At 37.5% G+C, this 22,980-nt stretch overlaps 1 protein-coding gene across 2 annotated transcripts in view; it reads left to right on the forward strand.

Moving 5' to 3' along the window:
* The window catches only part of COL19A1 (collagen type XIX alpha 1 chain), a 349,939-nt gene that overhangs the window by 318,945 nt on the left and 8,014 nt on the right, over positions 1-22,980 (forward strand). For both annotated transcript variants that reach the window (XM_045498677.1, XM_045498678.1), the window contains exons 46-50: positions 2,060-2,095; positions 2,232-2,276; positions 5,169-5,339; positions 7,315-7,381; positions 16,055-16,183. In XM_045498677.1, the coding sequence (XP_045354633.1) occupies positions 2,060-2,095; positions 2,232-2,276; positions 5,169-5,339; positions 7,315-7,381; positions 16,055-16,183 (448 nt within the window). The remainder of the gene's footprint in view (positions 1-2,059; positions 2,096-2,231; positions 2,277-5,168; positions 5,340-7,314; positions 7,382-16,054; positions 16,184-22,980) is intronic.

A 22,980-nucleotide genomic window follows, 5' to 3' on the forward strand; every position in this document is an offset into this window, starting at 1 on the left:
TATTTTAAGACAGAGAAATGATAAACATATAGATCAGTAATGTGAGAGCTGGAAGTTCTCCCCTGGATTTAGAAATGTGGAGGTCCTCAGTAGGAGAGGTGACAGCATGCTAATATCTTGATAAGAGTGATCCAGTTGAGAGGGGAAGTTTTGATGATACCATATGGGTGGAAATAACTTTGAGTAGAGGGAGAAGACTGGTATTCCACTCAGAAGTGAAAATTGGTCTTTACAAGGAACAGAGACAGTTATTTCTTAACAGGAGGAGGGAGGCAGGCAGAAGTTGGTATATAAGTACATGTAGGTTAGTGGATCTTGTGGAGGGAAGGAAGGTGAGGTGGTTCTCTCCTATTTATTTTCTCAGTGGAAGAAGAGTCACGGTCATCAGTTGAGTGTGAGGGTGGTGATGCTAGAGATTTGAAGACACAGGACAATCTGTGAGGGAGTACTTTGGGAGAGAAGGAAAGGGAGTCACATCAGGAAATACAGGATAGCCTGGTAATACAGAGGGCCTACCTGCAATCTGCCATCATACATTTCGATTGGAGCAAGTGGGCAAGGTTATGTGTTTTCTTCAACCAGTCAGCTGCTCCAGTGTGGACATGTGTAGACACAAAGCTGGTTATACCCAGGGATGGAGTTCTTCCAGATAAGTGAGGTGAGGGAGGGAAAAGCAAATATGTACGGGTTATTCAAAAAAATCTCTGAAAGCAGTACTCACCTAGGGAAAGTTAATAACACCTTTATATACAAAGGAGAACACACATGATAGTCTTTGATGAATTACAAGAGACAAAACAAAAACAAAAAAAGACCATAGGGTTATTTCTTTTCTTACACGGTTACCAAAAGCATGAATTACAGTTTTACACTAGATTTATCTTCTTTTATTCAAGTGACACAGTTGTTGTCTTTTTCACATCCTCTCCTTAATCCACTTTATTTTTGTTGTTTATGTTTCTGGATGTAATAAATTCTGTGAACCATACACTTCAGGTAACATGTTCTTGGTTAAAGTACTCTAGATAATTCCCAGAATGCCTCAGAAAGGTTGGAGACTTTGGTTGGGTTATCAGCTGCGACAGACTTTAGTGTAATTTACAACAGTGAAAACATATGGTTGTCTGCAGTTCCGTCCTCACAGAATTTATTCCAGCACAATAAAACTCCCCCAGGCTTTTCAGAGAAGCATGTCCATGCAATTGCCCGCTGGCTAAGAAATCATTTTCCTCACCTTGATCTCTCTCTTCAAACCAAATCTCAAAACACATCTGCTGTTGGACTCTAGGTATTTGATTTGACCCCAAGTGCTTTTCCTTCTTACATCTCCCAGCCAGTAGTTCTCTCAGTCTCATACATCTCTGAGCAGGGGGCTTTATTTTCACCTGCAGAACTGCCTTGTAAAGTTCGGGAAACTTCCAGTTTACTAAGAAAAAGCCAATATTTAACACTCTGAGAAAACATGGTTACAGATTTCTTACTTTTCTTTCATATTCTCCAACTGAAAAATAACAAATCATTCTCTGGCTGACAGTTTATTTCATAGTAGGATCATGCTCTGGCCATGTTATGAAATTTCCCCAGCAGCAACTGAGACCATTTACGGAGAATGACTCTCTGTGCTGGAAAATTGTTAGAGGGTAACAATAAATGCTGCACACGAGCCACTCAACGCCATGGGACACCTTAGTGTTCAGAATGTACCTAATAGAATAAGTAAGGAAAATAACCCTGTGGACTATTTACAGTGAACTAGGCATTTTCTGTTATCTCACCAAGTCCTTAGTTTTAAGGCCATTATTTTATCCTCACTTTATAAGTAAAAAAGATTATGCTTTTAAGGTTAAGTAAATTGCCTGAAGTAAATAGAACTTAGCAGTAACAGAGTCAGAATTTGAACTCATGGCTGTCTATCAACATTGTCTTCTGTTTCACCATACCGCCTCACCAAAATATCAGAAATATGGTGATTAAGTCCTTGAAGCTTTACCCTTTAATTGTGTTTAACTATGTATATTAATGTAGAATTAGAAATATTGATCATCTTTTGTCTTTATAGGGAATAAATGGAAAAGATGGATTACCAGGTGCTCAGGTATGGAAAATACCACTTAAAAGAAATGTTCTAATGTAAAACTTCATCCACAGTACCTGCCAGAATACTTGACTGAGCAGGCTGAGGAAAAATCTTGACAAGCAGTGATTTTTTAGTGTTGACATTTGTTTTTCAGGGTATCATGGGTAAACCTGGAGATAGAGGCCCCAAAGGAGAACGTGTATGTATATTACTATTCTCATCATTATTTAAGCCTGTCTGCTGCAACTGTCTCATCATTTGAGTTACACAATATGTGTTCAGATTCCTACAAGTGCCCCAATATGAAAAGGCTAGGGTGTATGTGATCCAAGATCTCTTCGAGCCCTAATATAGGCCAATTAAAGGACGCAGAAGCAGGCCACATGGCAGGTACACTCACAAGGATGACCTTTATTCAGAACTAAGTCTAATCTGCTATTCCAGTTTGGAAAGCTTTTATCTTCCTGTGTCAGACACATATTCCTGCTATAACCATCACTCATTTTCTTTTTAACTAGACTAAGATTTCTCAGCCTTAGCACTGTTGATGTTTGGAGGCAAATAACTCTTTCCTGTAAGTGTCCATCCTGGGCATTGTAGGATGGTAAGCGGTCTCCCTGGCTTCTATCCACTAGACATAGTACTGCCACCTTCCCACCAATTGCTACAACCAAAATGTCTCCAGACATCACCAAATGCCTTCTGGGGACCAGAGTTGCCCTAGTTGAGAATGCCTGACCTCGTCGAACACTAAGTCAAATAAGGGGGGTGGTGTGAGGAGGTAGAGAGATGGGAAGCAGAACTAGTAGAGTTGGAGTCATCCCATTGCCAAGATTACTCAAGAATTTATTCACTGGAATTCCAGTATTTGTACATGTGTGTTTGTGTACTGGTGTCTAAATTACCCATTTTTACTTATTATTACACACAATCCATGATAACTGAAGGACATATGAAAACAGAGATAATATAAAGGAAAAAATTCAATCATATCCCACCACATGGAGATAAGCATTCTTGATCTTGGACAAGCACTATTTTGAACATATTTTTATCTCTTATATGTAATATACACATATACCTAATGTATCAATACAAGTAATGTATGTTTTCCCAAAAGTGTGTTCATACTGTTTTGTAAATGACTTTTTTTACCTAACACCTGATAGATAATATATAACGGCCATCTTTCCATGCCAGTAAATATACATGTAACTTTTAGTGAATGTGTGTTATTCCACTGTTTGTACATACGTTATTTCACTTTCCCAGTCTCCTTTTCCTGAATATATAGGTTCTTGCCACTTTCCATAATAATAAACATCACTGCAATGAACATCTTTGTGCCTAAATTATAAAACAGTTTTAATATGTTGAAGACTGACTATTTTGCACATGATCAGAGTATTAATCAAAGTGTGCTAATGTTTCTCTTATTTATTTTTTAATTTTACTCATCTCAGGTATTTCCCCAAAATGTGAGTGAGTTGATATACTTGTATGCAGATAAGTTTTTGTAACTAAGACAGTAGCATTGAAATTAGGTCTATCCACTTTTTCTTCTTTCTACATCTCTTCATTCCATGATCAGATAGTTTACTGTAAGTGTTCATTTGTTTACATTATTTTTTAAATCAAGAGAAATGGAGTGTGGCCTTTGCACAGTAGTCACAAATAAAAGAATAACACAGTGAAATACAGGGCAGCCTCAGTGTACCACTCCATCATATTTGGTGTGATCATCACCTCCTGGCATTGTGGAACTGAATATTGGAAATACCTATAACTGAAACACGTGCTATGATACATATATACACCTCTCTCCCTCTTCTCCCCCCTTATCCTCTCATGCACAAACCCATACAGTAGCAGACACCTTAGTGGATTAAAGTCGGCATTAAATAAACTTCTTACCACAGTCGGGCACACCTAGTATTATCTTGTACCTAATTTACTATGGCACTTTACTCAGTGAATTCTCTTATAGTTCATTTATGTTATTAAGTATATGATCTTAATCACCACCCCGAGCACCTGCTTTGAACCCTTTCAAAGGCTCTCCTTTTTCATCTTACGAGTTTTAGGACACAGCATGCATGCATGTGTGCATGCACATGCACGCAGACACACATTGTAAAACACGAATAAAGAAACTAACCCACAGAATCTAATAAAGATTCTAATATTAAAGGTAAAGAAGAAACACAGGAGAAAGCAAAGAAGAAGAAGAAGAAGAAGAAGAAGAAGAAGAAGAAGAAGAAGAAGAAGGAGAAAAGAAGAAGAAGAAAGAAGAAGAAGAAGGAGAAGAAGAAGAAGAAGAAGAAGAAGAAGAAGAAGAAGAAGAAGAAGAAGAAGAAGAAGAAAGAAGAAGAAGAAGAAGAAGAAGAAGAAGAAGAAGAAGAAGAAGAAGAAAGAAGGAGGAGAAAGGAAGAGGAGGAGGAGGAGGAGGAGAAGGAGAAGGAGAAAAGCACATGGGAGAGATTCTGAGTGTCCTGAAGTTTCACTTGTTGTAAAATCCCGATGATGAAATCCTCTTGGCCATCTTTTTTTATTATTGCCAAGGAGACCCAGGCCTGAAGTGACAGCTGCTGTTGACTTTCTTTTTTTTTTTTAATTTCTTTTAATCTTTATTTATTTTTGAGAGAGAGACAGAGTGCAAGTGGGTCAGGAACAAAGAGAGAGGGAGACAAAGAATCTGAAGCAGGCTCCAGGCTCTGAGCCGTCAGCACAGCTGACATGGGGCTCGAACTCATGAACCATGAATTCATGACCTGAGCTGAAGTCGGATGCTCAAGCGACTGAACCACCCAGGCAACCCACTGCTGTTGACTTTCAAAAGTGTCATCATTCTAGACTGGCAACCAAGTGCAACTAACATTGTCACTAACTTTTTATTGAGTGCTTTCAATGTACAAGCATTGTTCTAAGTACTTGACTTGACTCCATCACCCTGCACTTTATGGGAGAAGAAACTAGGGTACAGAGGGCTTAATTCACTTGTCCAAGGTCCCCCAGCTAGTAAGTGCCAGGATGAATCCAGGATCCTTGCTCTTAACCACAGTTAATGTGTTATTAACTTTTTCCTCAACAGGGTGATCAGGGAATTCCGGGAGACAGAGGCCCACAAGGTGAACAGGGAAAACCAGGCCTTCCAGGCATGAAGGGAGCCATAGGTCCTGTGGGGCCACCAGGAAACAAGGGCTCCACGGGATCCCCCGGGCACCAAGGCCCTCCCGGCAATCCAGGCGTCCCAGGTACTCCGGTGAGTAGTGCCAAGAGCTCCAGGAGCTCCTAGCTACTATTGACCACGTATCCCTTTTACAATGAAAACATGCATAATCCGTTTGTTTGTTTGTTTGTTTAGCTATTTTTTTTAAATTTTTTTTTTTTTTAATTCAAGTTAGTTAACATATAGTGTAGAATTGGTTTCAGGAGTAGAACCCAGTGATTCAACTCTTACATATAACACCCAGTGCTCGTCCCAGCAAGTGCCCTCCTTAATGCCCATCACCCATATAGCCCATCCACCCATTCTCCTCCCCTCCAGCAACCCTCAGTTTGTTCTCTGTATTTAAGGGTCTCTTATGGTTTGCCTCCCTCTCTGTTTTTATCTTATTTTCCTTGTAAAAGAAATAAAATTAATATAAAATTGTCTCCACAAGGGTAGCAATAGCTGTCATTTATTTCAGGTTATGTTCCAGATCCTCCACTAAGTACTTACTATACATTAACTTAGTAGATCCTCACAGCTAGGAAGATTGGTGCCCTGTCTGTCCCACTTTTACAAATGCAAAAACTGAGTTGACTTGTTCAGGGTCACAGTTATTTCATGGGTTAGACCCAGGTCTGACTGACTCCAAAGCCATGCTCTTAAATACGATGACAATGTCTCCTTATACTACACAGATAACATAGGTCTGTTTTACATTAAAACTCTATTCGTTGCCTATGAGAACAACAAACCTACCCTGAATGATACTTTAAAGTGGAAGACAGGCCAAGAAGGAGTGTTTGGTTAAGAAAGCCCATGTTATTATTAATATCCTCAGGAGGTGTGGTGGATGGCCATTCACAGAGGAACTTAATCAGAAGACATCCTTGTCAGGGAGAAAGGAAAGTCCTGAAGTGAGGGCAGGGAGTTAAGGACATGCTGTCGTCAAATGATTAGCCAATACCAGGTGGAGGGCCAAATTAGGCATTTCCACAATATTCAGACTATTTTTTTATCCATTCTCCCTAAGCTCTACTTGAATAAAGCCTGTATAATGAGCTCTCTGTGCTGTGTCAGTAATTGGTAGTAGATGCATTAATTCAGGTTCATATGTCCCATATACAATGAAAATAAAATATTGAAATAGAGCATTTTTGGACCTATTATGTCCTACAGAAATCATCACTTTATGAGCCCATCACATTGTCTTTAATGTCACACATATACCTCTGGATAATAACCACTGAAAAAAAAAAAAAGAGTAATAAAATACTTTGAAATCCTAACCATCATGAAAAATAATAGCTCTCTTTTAAAAATATCAGGATACCACCGTAAAACATTACTATTATAAATGTTAGATTCTTTGACAAATTCCTGGAGCTTCATTTGTTGAGGGGATCAAACTCAACTGACATCATTTACCTACTTCCCTTTCTCATGTCCCATATTTTCTATTAAAAAAAAGAAAATTGCTTAACACAAATATGCCTACAAAGTGTGAATGACAGAAGAAACTGTACCATAAAATGAGTAAAACTTAGTTTTATTCCATGAATAAAACACTTTAAACAATAATCCAGCATACTTGGGAGTTCTCTTCCTGTGGAGACACATAGTATCAGTCAGATAGTGACTTTACCAGTTTCCAGGGATTGGTTAGAAGTTAAATTGTGCCTGGGATATTAATGTCATGATAACATTGTTCAAATTCTGTAACTTCAGAAGATGAAGTAATAGGAAATGTCTTTCCTTATCATATGAAACCATGCTTCTCCATTTAATAAGAAATATGTTCAAATCACTGGTTATGATTCCAGGCCACAGCTTTTAAAGCAATTAAGCACTTCACTTCTTTCGAGCATTTGATCAAAACAAAGATATTTATTGCCTATAGTCAGTTGCCAAAAGCATTTTGCTTGATGAACATATCTCCATAGAAGTTTCAAGTATGCACACCAACCCGGTATTTCTATTCTTTACTCACTTGTGCTATGCTCTAACAGACCTTTCCCCCCTTTTTTAGGCTGATGCGGTTTCATTTGAAGAAATAAAGAAATACATTAATCAAGAGGTTCTAAGGATTTTTGAAGGTTAGATTTGCTTAATAAACATTTCTGAATTTTTTAACCAATTACTACTTCCCATCCACTGTGGGGGATCCCTTCAGCACGCTCTCAAAGATGGCCATGCAACACCAATGTGAAGAGGCAACCTATTAAATGATGGATCACCTCTGTCTGATAGAAAATTCTGCCTTACACTAAGTTAAATTTGCCTCTCTGTAACTTCCTCTCATCATTCCTGGTCTTTTAAACAGCACAGGTAAAGTATCTTCCTCTATTCATATGACAGCCCCTACAGTATTTTTCCATATCCATGGTACCTCTCCTTACTTTTGTATGGTGTAAGTGTAGTTAGCTCCTCCACCATCATCACCCTGGAGAAACACTTAATTTTTAAATGACCGTCATTCACCCAGGAGTATTTTGACCAAGGCAGAGTACAGTGTGTTTTGATCTAGACCCCGGATCGGCAAACTATGGCCCACCAGCCAAATTCACCTGCCACCTGTTTTTGTGTGGCCCACAAGCTGACAATGGTGTTTACTTTTTGGGTGGGGAGGTGGGTAGGGAGTACATTTTTAAACGTTTTTTTTTTTAATCCAAAGAATATTTCATGACATGTGATAATGATCTGAAATTCAAATTTGTTTCTATAAATAAAGTTTTATTGGAACACAGTCAGGCTCGTTCTTTCATGAATTTTTTCTGGCTGTTTTCATGCTACAAAAGCAGAATTGACTAGGTGTGATAGGGATTGGAGAGCTTGAAATGCCTTAGATATTTGACCCTTTGCAGAGAAAGTTTTCTAACCCTTGATATAGACACTTCAATAATGCTGCCTAAGATAGCATTCCTTTAAAAAAAAAAGCCTTAATCAATTTTGAATTTTCAATTAATTAATAACTCTGGATCTTCTTTATACAAACTTTTAAAGTTTAGGTGTTTCTCATTGTATACTGTGTCCATTTTTAAAATCTAAGTTTGTGATTTTGTGTTTCTTCCTATTACATTTCAAATGGTTTGTGATTACACATTGTCACAAACGGAAGATATCTTTTGGGATGTTGTCTTACTGTAGCGCAGGTTGGCTGAGCCTCATACCTTTGTGTTATCTCCAAATTTTATAAGCATGTCATCATTCATCTGTAGATAGAAATGTGGAAAGAGTCAAGAGTCAAGGGTCAGGGCTTTCTTAATGCCATTGCATTCCTCCTGTTCACTTGTAAATTCTGTTTTATTGTTTTACTGAGCTCTGGATCCATGTTTTTCTAAAATCCACTCTACATTTTCTTTATCTGTTCACAGGATTTCACATGACTTTGTCAAATGACTTGCTAAACTCATGATCACTCTCCTCAACTGTGAGCTTAATAAAGTGAGGAATTCTTGTTTTTAAAAAATGAATCCACATTGGCTCTCATGGTTCCTGCTCCTTTTGCAAAGCATCCTTTCTTTGCTAAGCTAAATATATATTACTGAATTTTGCAAAGAATAAGATCACCAAATGCCTCGAGTTCACTATAAGTCTTTCTACTGCAACCATGGAATTAGCTATTCTACAAGAAGCTTTGATTATTTCCAGCAGTAATTAGTATTAGAGACCAAAATCTTGGTACTTGAGTGAACATTATCTTATTTCTGATGAGCACTAGAGATAGAGCAGAGTAACACAGGGACTTTAGCTGCTTCAATGACAAAATAGGGAAAAAATGGATTTTTAAAGGTAATTCATGCTGTTGATTTCAATTTACATTGATCTCTACTAAGCATCTTTACCATGCTCTGACGTGATAGGTCACTAATACTATTGTATGCTGGGGGTTTTTTATTATTTTGAGCTACCAGTTTTCTCTTTATAATTTTAATGTTGCCCTTAAATTTAGAAATCCTTTTTTATTGCTTTTCTTTTTTTGATCCTTGAACCTAGCATCATGAAAAAGTCTCCAAAATTTGCAGTACAAACATTCCCTCTCAACAAGCATTCCTCAAGCATCAAATGTCTGAAAAAGAAAAAGGCATCTTAAGGTTTCCAGGGAAACATTGAAAAATATAGAGGCATAGACAGGACCAGCTAATTTGTAGGACTCAATGCAGAATAAAAATGTAGGTGCCCTTATTCAAAAATGGTTATGAATTATAAGAGAGCCACAGCTGGACACTATTCCAAGTGTAGGTGAGCAAGGGGACCCTGTGTGACTGCACAGATGGCATGTCTTTGTACCCAGCCCTGGACACAGGACCTCTAGGATCTCAGATAGCATCCACACATTTAGTAGACATGATCACGGAAAGAAAATGCAAACAAATACATATTTGAATTGTGATCTAAAAGTCTCCTTTAACTCTTAATTTCCATGGGCTCTAATGTCAATTATGTTTTATCTCAGGCAGCTTTAATATGGAACTTCAGTTTCCTAAAAGACTTTAGATTTAGTTTAAGATGTGGAAGGTGTTCATTTTGCATGCCCAGTGGACACTGGATAAAGGCATGGCCCCTGGTAGCCTGCCCCATGCATTCAGCAGACCAGACATGCTCCTTCCACCCACAGAAAGTTTCATGCTGCCCACTTTCAGGCCATTGTGGGGTTACTCCTGTGAAGGACTGGCCTTCTGAGGAGAGAGATCAGGAGAATTGGGACACTCTCTCTCTACCTTGGGGCAGGTTGATGTGGCTTGCACTTTCTTCTAAGTCTGTGATCTCCCGCTTTGCTGTCCTGCCCCAACTTCCTGTCAGCATCACTCCCTGCCTTCCAGTAAGCTAAGTAAGAGTGCTGAGCGTCCTCCAAGTCTCCTCTAACTTCTGCCCCATCTCTCCTACCACCTCCCTCAGTCTCTCTCAGCCTGGCTAGGTCCCTCTGAAGTCATACATCTTGGCCTCTAAACCATATTCTTAGGTGGCCCACAAGGAGACTTTTTCCCAAGACTCGTAGACTTTGAGACTCCAAATATCACTCTTCTTCCTTTATCTCTGTTGGTACCAGTCCAGCACGACTTTCTTCCAAACAAAATTGTGTCTAAAACCCAGGATTTGGTTATTTAGCACTTTAGTTCATTTGTCCCAAGATTATTCCAGTTCAGTCCATTTAACTTTCCACTTGGAAGTCACTTTTCCATGGCTTCTGAATACCATTTACAAAAAGAAGAAAAAAATACAACTCCATTTTCACAAATCATAGAGCTCCAGGGTCACATTTCTCTCCCTTTCAGAAAGCTTTCTCTATAAAAGCAAAGACTAATTTTCACATGTTACAACAGTTACTGTTAAGCAGCATGCATCTGCCTCCCTCTTAGTCCTTTCACAAGACAGTGGGCTCAGTGGCAGCTAGCATTTGTCTCTTCCCCATTCACCCCTGCACATCTACAGCCTCAGGGGCAATTCCCTCTCTGCCCAGAAAGTCATAGACTGTCTCTGGGGGCTCAAGGGAGTCCTCCAGAGATCCTGCTCTCCCACTTTATAATCCTGTCAGTAGAGGACCACACTGGAGCCTCTAGTGAAGCCTAGACCAAAACCCAAAACTTGGGCTCTCCTCATGGAGCTTTCTAGCTCCCTTCAGAGATTCCCAGGTGGCCCCCTCCCACAGACCTCACACTTTGGGCTATTCCCCAGGCCACCAAGCCCTCCTGCAGCCTCCTGATGCCCCAACTTAAACCTACCCATGGTGTTTTCCTACTAACCCCAAGCCCAGGTTTCTGGTGGATCATAACACACAAATATATGCCCAATCTAAAATCAGATTCAATTCCCTATGGCAAATCCTTTTGCAAATAAGATGACAGCACAGAGTGGAGGAAGATGCTGTGTGTCTCAACTTAGCTTTTTTTTTTTTTTTGGCTTTATGAGGGCTTTGCAGCTACCCACACAAATTAGGATCTTGTCAGATATGAGAAACTTTATTCCTACTATGACACCACCCTGTTATACTTGGGCATTTACATCAACACACAGGAAGAATTGTGCACAGGAATGTGCACACACATCTGGCTCTCTTGGTTTGTATTTCTACGTCCAAATCCAATATCCAGGAAAGCCCCTTTACCTATGTTTTCTCCATTTTCCAAATATTTATTTCCTATATATGTGTGTGCATAGGTATGAATATGTATTAATCCTGTTCTGTTTCAAGTGTAACATCTTCTCGTGCATCTCAACAAGTAAGATCCTAATTTATATATGTGTATGTATATACATCCTATAGATATACACATCATCTGATAGATACACATCTTGAAAATATAAATATATCTTTTTAAATATTTTCCACAGCATAGTCTCTATATCTTTCAATTTGCTTCTTTCCACTTCCTTGTTTGGGTCTGTTGTTCAGCTTATAAGACTTCCTTAGTGCCAGTAATCCTTGGTTGTCTGCTTATACAAAAGAGTACATTCTGAAACCCTAATTGAAAGTTATAAGTGAACGGTGGGGCTTGCCAACCATGAGCCTCACTGTAGGATAGCCTAACTGAGCTTTTTAATTGAGAGACCTTCTATTTCATTGTCTTTAAGTCTTTCCTCTTAGCCCAGCTGGATTCCCCAGAGGAAATTTTTCCATTTCCTGCCTAGCTGTCAGCATTTGGAGAGCAAAGTAGAAGAATAAGGGTAGGACCTAAGCACTGAGCATATAAATGCTCATTTATTCTTCTTGTTTTCAGTTACCTTCAGCTTTTTCCTAAGTTTGAGAAGGAACAACTACCTAGCTGTATAGAGAAAGGAATTTCTAAGACTACTTCTTAAACAGGCTTTCAGCTAATTCTTATTTTAGTTCTCCCTCCTTTACCACACCTTCAGATGTAACTTGTGTTGCCAATTCTTGAGCCTCTTAAGGATTTTGTGATTTAAAACAGGTTGTTTCTCAGTTTCTAGCATAAAGATTTGGTTTTCTTGAGTCCGCTAAGGCATCTGTCACTCAGCTATCTAGTTCTCGGCCTCCAAAATTTTGTTGTGTTGTCTTCTTTCATATTCTCCCCATTCTTGTGCTTTTACCTCTTTAAAAAATGCCTTCCTATTGCTTTACAGGGATTCACGTGCATGTGTTTGTGTTTCATCCACTGTTTTTACCCACAATAACATTTCAATGCAACATGCTTCCAAAAGTAGCAAAGGATTAGGCCAGAAATAAATGTAGCAGTAACAACCTTTGGGTTATGATGAACCACAAAATGAATATGAATCCACCAAATGATACTGTGGAACTAACAGTTAAAATGAAACTAGAAAGTAATTATTTAAGATATGAAAGGAAATTACTCTCCTGATATTTTTTGCCCCTTAGGAGAAAACTGTATCTAATTTTGGTTTCCACATTTAAGAGAAGTATGGAAAAGCCCTGAAATAGTAAAGCCAAAAAGTGATTTACAAAACAGATTACCAAGTCTATGAGTAAAAGTTATTTAACCTGAAGGCTAAGAGGTAACAATATGATCAAGTAGATGACTGATTTCCCAAGGGAAATACTCATTAACTACTTTCTGTTTTTATAATAGAATTACAAAAGAAAGTAAGTTGAAGCTGTACAATAAAATGGCCAATTAAACATTTGAGTGGGCATCAGAAAAAAAACGATGAATTTCTGTTTCAAAATATTTACAGATTCTGTCTGTGAAATAGAAGGTAGACATGGGCCAGATGACATCTGAATGACCCTTCACTCTCCCCATAATATAGTTTACCAACACATTAATATTAATGTCTGCATTATGTTGATGAGCCCATTCTTTGAGGAAGGCAAGTCACCGGTCTTTGTTAGAGTGACTGCTCTAGGTTTGCATTGGCAGATAGAATATGTGTTTGGTTTACGTAAGCTCCTATCTGAATTCTTCAATTTCCTGCCTCGTTAGAAAGCATACCCAAAAACAGTTTAATTGACCAAAGATCACTGAAAACAGAAGAAAGGCAATTAAGAATACAGGTCTTAACAATTTATTTAGAGGCTCAAAAACATATTATTTTAAATTATAGGGCATTAGGATAAGGTTCAGAAGAAGTAATTATCATTTTGCTAAATGACTATTTCTTAGTGTATCTTAAAGCTAGATAATTCACAGCTAGAAGTAACTATTTAAAAGAATTCTGTTTTACTAAAAATATTAAAAACCACCTAAAGCAAATTACTTGTAAATTCAATTCAGACATTAAAGAGGAAAAAAACTAGTACTGTGAATATTTGTGTTTAGACATTGAAGGTATTCAAGGAGATATGTCTCAAATTAAGAAAAATTGTACTGATGGGGCACCTGGGTAGCTCAGTTGGTTAAGTGTCCAACTTCGGCTCAGGTCATGATCTCATAGTTTTTAATCTAGTTATGTTTTTAATCTAGTTATGCTTATATTCTATATGTTAAATGTGAGATATATAAAACATAAACAAACCAAGCAAATTTAAATAAAGAATCCAATGATAGGTTGTATTTATAATGGGCTTTGGATTAATTTGCATTAATGATTTCACTAAAATTAATTTCTAAGGTAGTAAAATATTGACTATGGTTTTGAGGAAAAACTGAACTGGACAATGGCCTATGTGGGATTTATAACTAAGAAGTCAATAATAAGAAGTGCAATCTCGGAATGATCATTCAAAAACGCAATTCTGAGAAGGAATGTCTTATATTACAGAACAAGTTTTAGTCATAAAATAAAGTTTATCAGCAAATAATCTTTATAGCATATGGGGCTTATAAAACATGAATAGTAGTTGGTATAGGATGAGACTCTCTTTCAGGCTTTCTTTGGGATTCCTGAACAAGAGCACTTAATGCAGAAAGTGTAAAATACCCAATACAGGGCTCTGTTTACAGAGGATGTTTAATTAATGTAATTAATGATTTGTCTTGTTTAGGAATTTATTTTAGAGTGAAAATTCTTATTTATATTTTTGCATTTCCATTTTCTTTGAACTTCCTCAGTTTCCAGATCCTTTCAATTTCATGAGTTATTGGTACACTGATGTTCTGTAACAACTCACTTTTGTGCAAAGCAGTATTGACTTATTAATAAGTGTCTAAGTATAGTATTAATAATTGCATGACACCTGTGCCACCCATAATGATACTTCCATTATAGGAAGTACTCACCTACTTCCTAAGGTGACTGAACTCACCTTGTAGAAGCCCCTTTAATCAGTCCTCACTTCCCTCTCTGGATTCTTCCTTTAGGACCTAGATCAGCAGTGTTCACTCACCAAACAGTTCCAGGAAGTTTGGTGAATGAACAAAAGGGCAAATGACAATATGTCCCTTGGGAAGGCACCATTGCTTTTTGGGGAAGTATTCAATTCATAAAGGTCACATCACTCAACACCTACAAAAGATTTTGTTATTTTTATTGACATTTCTAAATGTTCTGGAAAATTTGTCAACCTCTCATAACTTGTGTGTCTTAGTTTCAGTGTTTTCTTCAGGTTCACAGAAATGTATAGAAACTTTTTATTGTTTTTACTCTGTCTACAAATGGAATTTAGTGAGACCATGCTCATCTGTACCTTTTTTTCCCTTGGCCCAATTAGCATACTCCCTACTAAAATCATGACTGAATAACGGGACTAACTGGAAATCAAACCAGAAAAAAAAGGATAATATTGAGGGTATATAATAGACATTTTTTTTAAAAGAGGCAAATTTTAGTTGTTGACAAAGTACAATATTTTCCCAGTATAGAAATTAAACAGTGAAATCATAGTGAACATGGAGCCAATGACCATTTTTTTCTGTGCAAATCTATTAATAATGCAGTTTTATTCAAGGATAAAAAGTGTCACATATCCTATGAATTATCTCTTACTGCATAAGAAAATACCTCAAAACTTCAGTAGCTTAAGACAACTAACATTTATAATCTCACATTTTCTGTGGGTCAGGGACTTGAAGGTTGTTTAATTTTGTGGTTCTGGCTCAGAGTCTATAATGAAGCTCCAGTTAGGATGTCAGCCAGGGCTGCAGTCATCTGAAGACTTGACTGGGGCCAGCATATCCACTTCCAAGTTCACTCATGTGGATGTTGGCAGGTGGCCTCAGTTCTTCCCAAGTGGGACTCTCTATGGGACTTTTTAAATGCCCTCACGACAGAGCACCTGGCTTTCCCCAGAGTGAGCAGTCTCACTCTGAGCAATCCAAGAGAGAGAGCAGCCAGGAAACCATGGTGCCTTTTATGACTTAATTTCCCTACTTGCATACTGTCAATTCTGCTTTCCTCTACTCATTTGAAATGGAAAGTAACTCCAGCGCAGACTCAAGAATAGGCAGAGCCTAATTCCATTTGGAAAAGAAGGTCAGGAATTCATAAACATATTTTAAATGACCACATACATTTACAACATTGCTGGAAAGTGAGTTAAACTTATTATTAAAACCATCTTTTAATATAAACCTAAAATTCTAGCCACAAGTCATTACCAAAGGTTAATTAGATTCCAAGCTAGTGTTTTGTCCAGTAGACTTGCTACATCTCTGAAGCACTGAAAATTCTCAGACCATCTGATCGGCACAGGTGGTCTTCATTTATATTCAGACAACTTTGTACAATCCAGTTTGTTTGACCAATCAACAAAACAACTCTCAGCAGTCAGGCCAGTTAGTAAATTAGATGCACTTAAATTGAAAACCAAATAAGATTGTTTTTTGTTGAATTTCATGTAAAAAAATGAAAAATTTTGATGTAAAAACATTTCTATTACATGCTGTATTTTTTTTCTTTCATAAATGAAGAGAGGATGGCTGTGTTCCTATCTCAGCTCAAGCTGCCAGCAGCAATGTTGGCTGCTCAAGCTCACGGGAGGCCTGGTCCACCAGGAAAGGATGGATTACCTGGGCCACCAGGAGACCCTGGACCTCAAGGTAAGTTTTCAGGTATAATATTTATTTACCAGCTTTTTAAAGCTCAGTAGTTAGAACATGTTAATCACACTTACAGCAAAAATATATGTGTATCTATGTATCTATATAATATATATTATATAGATACATTACACAAACATAGGTAATGATTAAATATAGACTATTTTGTTAATATTTGACATTCTAGAAGTCAATTTTTAACTATTACTATGTCAAGCTTAAAACTGACTAATAATTACCTGCTAATCTAAATGTATTTTGATAATAATATTTGTTATAAGAATAACACCAACAATGTGGGCTTATATATCATTATTTTGTGGGAATCAGCATTGTTTATGCCTCCCTATTGAGGTAAGTTGGACGACAACAAGAATCATCGTAGTATCTTGAAGAAACTGAGGAAAGGGTCTTACGAGATGCTACTGTAAGTAATGATTTAGGTCCAAGTAGAATTTTGAGAAACATTAGAATCCTTCTTAATATTAAAAATTTTTAAAGCAAAACTTCACTAAATTGGCAAAAAATTATTGTTCCGCTGATGACAGCTTGACCGAAGGCATGATTTTGAACATAGCTTGACTAAAGCTCGCAAGGCCATTTTCTATAAATATGGTTAGCAATTGGCAGAGAGGCCAAATCAGCCCTGTTTAGGGGATCCGCAATTCTGATAAGGAAATTTTAAATCCAGTGAGTACATACCATGAAAGATAAAACCAGGGAAACTCTTCTTCCTGTGTTACTATGGAGGAGCTCAATGATCCTTGAAATAATCAGAAGTTTGTGTAAAGGAGAAAACAGAGGTGAACATCAAAACTACATAGGAATACATTCCAAAATACTATATATGCAGAGAATTCTTTTTCTTTCAGTAGTTCACTGTCCTTCCTACTGCTTCTCTGTAACATGAGCCTGGTTTTCCTTAGGAAGTGCCCAAGTGATTGACAGGCCCCTCTGCCCCTAAAAGAACAATAACTATATCTCTAATCACAGGGTCTGTTAGAGTCTTACCCTTCAGTCACAGCTGACAAGACTTTTGGTTTACTTAGCACAGTGTAAAACAACAGTAGCATCATTCTAGTTCTCCTAAACTAAACAGAATATTCTACCTTTCCCTTAGATCATAGAGAGTTTTGGCCAATAGTTGGAAGAATATGTATAGAATCAGGTGTGGCCTTCTGTGTGTACATGGTTGTGTGGTGGGTATTTTCTTACCTTTCACTAGTTGGATCTGTTCTGAAGTCATAGTCTATGAACCTGGAACAAAGAGCTTGAAAGCCCATCTAAAGATGGGTGATGTTTCAAGCCACGTGATGGATAAGAACTGTTAACTCCAATAGCAGAAAAAATACGGACTGCTGTTTCAAACAGTTGTAGTTTGAGAGGACAAGAACATAGAAAAATCTGAATTATCGAGGAAAATAGTTCAGGAACTGGAGTCACCTATCCACGCAAATACCTGTGTCCAGGCTCCCTCCCCACGGGAAGGCCCATCTGGAAGGCTCAGTCAGAAGCAATGCAAAGTCAGCCATGTCAGTGAAGCTTTTGGAAAAAGACTTCTATTCACCAGTCTACTTACCTTCCCTTTGGCAGAAGATTTCTGTGGGATCTATTTTGCTTAAGAAATCTTCTAGACTACTTCTACTCCTGATAAGGCTTTTGGATGCAATGCTTGAATTGAAAGGACTTCCCCACATGATTTCCAACTTTTTTAAAACCAGCATTTAGTCAAATTGACAAAACTTGTGCTCGTCCCTGAGCACATATACCTAAAATTGACAAAACTTGGTGTCCCACTGTGGAGTTTCTGGTAACAGACAATATCTTTGTAACTCAGGTGCCTCCTCAACTTTCATATGATAGCTCCTTTTTAGTATTTGTTAAATTTGCTAGAAAAGCAGCAGAAAAATACAACTTACATAAAATGGGTTCATTTTTAAGGAATATTTGCCTATAGTCATGCTATGCTGATAAAGCCACCAAGAAATCTTGCTGCAAAAAAGAAAACAAGAGGTGCCATTTGATTTTTGGTGTCTCTCCAAGGGTTCATAAGTAATTGAAGGGTTTTTCTCTGGGAGAGAAATAGACATGAAGTGTTGAGAAGATGAAGTTCAAAGTTTTGCTGTGCCTGATTTAAAAGTTTTCTCCAAAAGAAAAGAAACAAAATACATATAAAACTGTTACCCTAGTATCCATTGCAGGCATCAGATGCTGTTGGCTGAATTAGTCCTCTTCGTGACACACCATGATTGAGTCTGAGAAAAGAAGGAAGTGAGAAATGCAGCACAGAAAGGGAAAGAAAGTGTGGGCACCAAGCACAGCACAGCGTGTTCTGCCCACTCGTGGATTCCGGTTGATGGTGGCTCTTCTGAAATTTCCAAGGAACTTTTTTTTCAGTATTTTTTTTAGGAAAGAAATCCATTTTCACTTAAAATGAAGTGGTCTGGGGGCACCTGTGGTTCAGTTGGTTAAGCATCTGACTCTTGATTTCAGCCCAGGTCATGGTCTCAAGTTTCATGAGATCAAGCTCCGCACAGGGCTCTGCACTGACAGTAAGGATCCCATGTAGGATTCTTTCTCTCCTTCTCTCTCTGCCTCTCCCCAGCTCATGTTGTCTTTCTCTCTCTTTCAAAAGTAAATAAACTTTTTTAAAAAAATAAATCAACTGGTTTGTATTGGAATGTGTATGTAGAATGAGTGCTTTGCCATCTTACTATTTTAAGAGCAAGACAGAAATTTAAAGGGGTCTGCCAAGTTTCCCATGTCTGTCCTGAGAAGTAGGAGACATGCAGAGAGCAATAAGAAGGTTGATGCATATGTTCAACTAGTATGTTAAGTACTCCATCCTAGTTAAAAAAAAAAAAAAGGGAGGTAATTCTCCTACCGTGATTCAGATAATGAAAACTTGTGGATCCTCTTTTGGTGCCCTGGTCTTCTTGCAGTGAAAATAGAAACCACCATGATTCTGAGTTGAGACATTTCATTTGCATTTTCCCTGAATCCCCAAAGAGGGTGATTGTTGACGTCTTTTTAATTCAAAAGCGTTTCCAGACAGATTTATATCTTAACCATCCCGTGGGATTCAGATGATTGCCTCCCCTCTGCGCACTGAGAGAACTTTTCTTGGTGTTCATTCCCACCTCAGATCTGTGGTGTAGGGCCTGATTGCTTGTGCACCAGGGGTGAGCAAGGATGTGCCACACTAGGATCAGAGAAGCCTGAGTGGCATGATCCAGCTGGGTTTCCATATACAAACAAGAGAGGCGAATATTCCTAACAGATCTTATCCTCCTGGGCAAGTTTTATGAGAAAGAAATTTATTTAAACTTTTTCCAAATCCAACTGATTCTCCACCTCTGTGAAAATTCTGAAGGGCAGATGCTACACTTTAAAGCCCTATTCATTTCAGAAAGAACCCCACCCGGTGAGTAGATGTGGAGTTAGCAGGAGGAAACAGATCCAGCCACTCCATGTGTCCCCCATCCATTTTGAAAAGACGCTATTGGGAATGGTTGTTCTCACGTTTGAACTTTTAAAGCTTTGCTGTTATTGGTTTATAATGAAGAAAGCCTTCTGTTACTTGTCAGCCAGTGACCCACAGCATAGTTCATTTGACTGATACAGATTTGACCTTTCAGATTTTGTAGCGGTAAGGGCCTTAGGAAATGGGAGGCGTGTGTGGCAAAATCACTGAGGGGCACTGTAGTCAGTGAGTAGGCTGGGACCGAGGAGGCTGAACAGCTTGTAAGGTGTGCTGCAGGGCCCCACATGAAGAATTGTTCCCCCCGCCAAAATGTTGGAAACACTTCATGGCTCCATTTGTCCAGTACGCATACAGATGCACAGCTGGCGTTGACACAGAAATCTCTACTGAAAATACATGAAGTCTATCATCCAAACTACAACAAGCACCAGGTTTCTTGAATGACTAGATGCTGTAGATTAGGACACTTCTTTGTTTTCTTTTCCTACATAAGTTACAATGATATCACACTGTCACCTGCAGTTTTATAGGCCATGAAAATACATATCCATTGACAGAGCTGCCTTTTATTTTTTTCCAAATTTCAAGAGAGGCCTAAAGGGGTAAAAAGCTTAATTCTAGAAAACAGGAAAGCTCTTATGGACTTTATTAGCATTCCTATCTGAAGTTTTGTTGTGAAATAATTATAAAGTAAGACCCTATGGCTTTAAGGCAGCCTTCATAAGAAACTAGCTTGAGACCTTATTAGGAAATATGAGAATAAAAGCTCTCATGTGCTTGTACAATTCAACAGCAGTAGTAGATAGTTACTAACCTAATGAACTGAGAGCTTTGTACAAATAAATCATTGCATTTGACAGGAGAAATGTAAATGTTACCCTATTAGATAAATACGTGAGTTACTGTTTCTTGTTTTGTGATACTATATGCCCTGAAATCCACATGGAAAAATAAATTTTTGCATTATATTAAAATATGATAGCTGAATTTGAATGTGTAGGTTTTAGCAGATATGGTCTCCATTTGGAATTGTGTTACAGTCTTGTTAATACACTTCATAATTAAAAGTCATAATGTTTTTTTCTTTCTTCCTCATTTCTTTAGCCTGTGGTCTTAAGCACTTACTGAAATAACTTAAGGGTCAACTTTTCAATCTTTCATAATAGGCCAGGATGAATATACCTCATGTAACAAATGTTATTTTACTGTAGAAATGTCTAAATAATGGAATTGGAAGAGTGCTTTCAAATGACCCTAACTATAAGCATTCTTCCTTGTTGTTCACACAAATTAAATGAAAGTCACTTATATAAAAGAAATTCTGGTAATATTTAAAATTTGAATATGTATCAACTTAAAATATCATGCCACACGTTCCAACCACTATTATTTCTCAAATCTAGGATTGTATTGAATATCTATAACAGTTTTCACGTATAAACGTGTGAAAATTTCCCACTGGATGTATTTCCAATATGCATCTCAAAATATGTTCAAATTACTTACTGTTCAATTACTTACTTACTTACTTCTTTTCCACTGTTTTCACATTTATGATCTTGTGATACCTCCAAAGTCAAAAAATAATGGTGTGGGGATTACATTGCTAATATTATTTCATTTATAATGTATACACTGTATGGTCAATGAAAAATGAAGATGGTAACCCCAAAACTGATGTCTAATTCTCAAATTATTGGAAATAATTTCTTTTACATACTGCTCATAGAAAACATTAAAATTTCTCCTCTTACTATATTTTGCTGTAATAATACACCTTTACAAAAAGGCACAACTAGGTCAGGACCTACTTTTCCTACTGAGATACTCTCCTTATTATCTTTGTTGTATGTTTGCATGTTTCTGCATGACAGCTTTGTTCATTTGGGACTAAGAGTTGTCTTTAAGCTGTTGTTTAAGTATGGAAAGTTGGAAATGAAACTATTTACCATCATCATGAAACTCTTATAGCCACAAAACCTTTTCATCAAAGTCTTACATGGATGCCAATATACAAAACACAGATAAAAAGTGTTTTATGCCATTTATTTATTTATTTATTTATTTATTTATTTATTTATTTATTTATTTTACAATTTGATCTCTCTTGTTTTAAGTACAGCTGACACAACAATGTTATGTTAGCTTCAGGTGTACAACATAGTGATTCAGCAAGTCTCTGCATTATGCTGTTCTCAGAACAAGTGTAGCTACCATCTGTCACCATATAACACTGTTACGATACCATTGACTATACTCACTATGCTGTACCTTTTATTCCTGTGACTTACTCTTTCCATAACTGGAAGCCTGTATCTCCCATTCCCGTCTACCCATGGTGCCCGTTCTCCCACCCCTCCTACCACTAGCAACCATCTAGAACCTACCTCTAGAACCAGTTTGTTCTCTGCATTTATAGGTCAGATTCCACTTTTGTTTGTTTAGTTATTTATTTGTTTTGTTTCTAATATTCTACATATAAGTGAAATCATGTGGTATTTGTCTTTCTGCTTTATTAAAGCAGAGATAAGGGCTCCCGGAGGCATAAATTCCTCTGCATTCGTCTAGCTCAGGTGACAACAAGTACAATCAAGAATAAGAATGATTTTATCTTAATATGTATACAGATCTTAGACCTAGTTCATTTTGGTTAAAGAATCTTAAATTGATGAAGTGAGCTTAGATGAATCCCTTAATGTCCTTGCTTTCTAAAGAACTACTGGGACACCTATGTTAAAACACGAGGTTGCTGTTTTAACTTTCCTTAGAAAGCATGTAATGTTGTTACAGTAAGTAATTTGAACAAAGACCTGATTTGTCCTCTCCCGACTTCTGAGATTGATGGATTTACATATACTCGCACTCTTACTGTCATTTATTAAAATCATGAATTTTGTTCCTTTCATTCCCTTTAATTCTTGGACTAAGGTCCACATTCTTGTTGTCATATCATCTTGTCCTCATATTAAGCAAACTCTTTCAGTACACTTCTTATATTTAGCCTGTACCTACCCCCCAGTCAGAATTCTTATTGGAAAGGTTCACACACCTTGTCATAGCTATTTGAAAGATGATATGAATGATTGATTTGAGTTACTTAGGTATCATTTTCAGTGCCAAAAATCTCACCATCCATAGTCTGACTAGCTGGAACTTGTACAGTAGCTGCATATTTCTAAGATCCTCGTTGCCTATTGCACCTAAAACGATTTGTAAGCCTAAGATGATTATAATGCAAAACAGATAGCCAATATGCTATTATGGCTAAAATGATTTAGCCTAAAATGATTATAATGCAAAACAGATAGCCAAT

This window comes from Leopardus geoffroyi, chromosome B2 (genome assembly GCF_018350155.1).
Source record: "Leopardus geoffroyi isolate Oge1 chromosome B2, O.geoffroyi_Oge1_pat1.0, whole genome shotgun sequence".
NCBI classification, from domain to species: Eukaryota; Metazoa; Chordata; class Mammalia; order Carnivora; family Felidae; genus Leopardus; species Leopardus geoffroyi.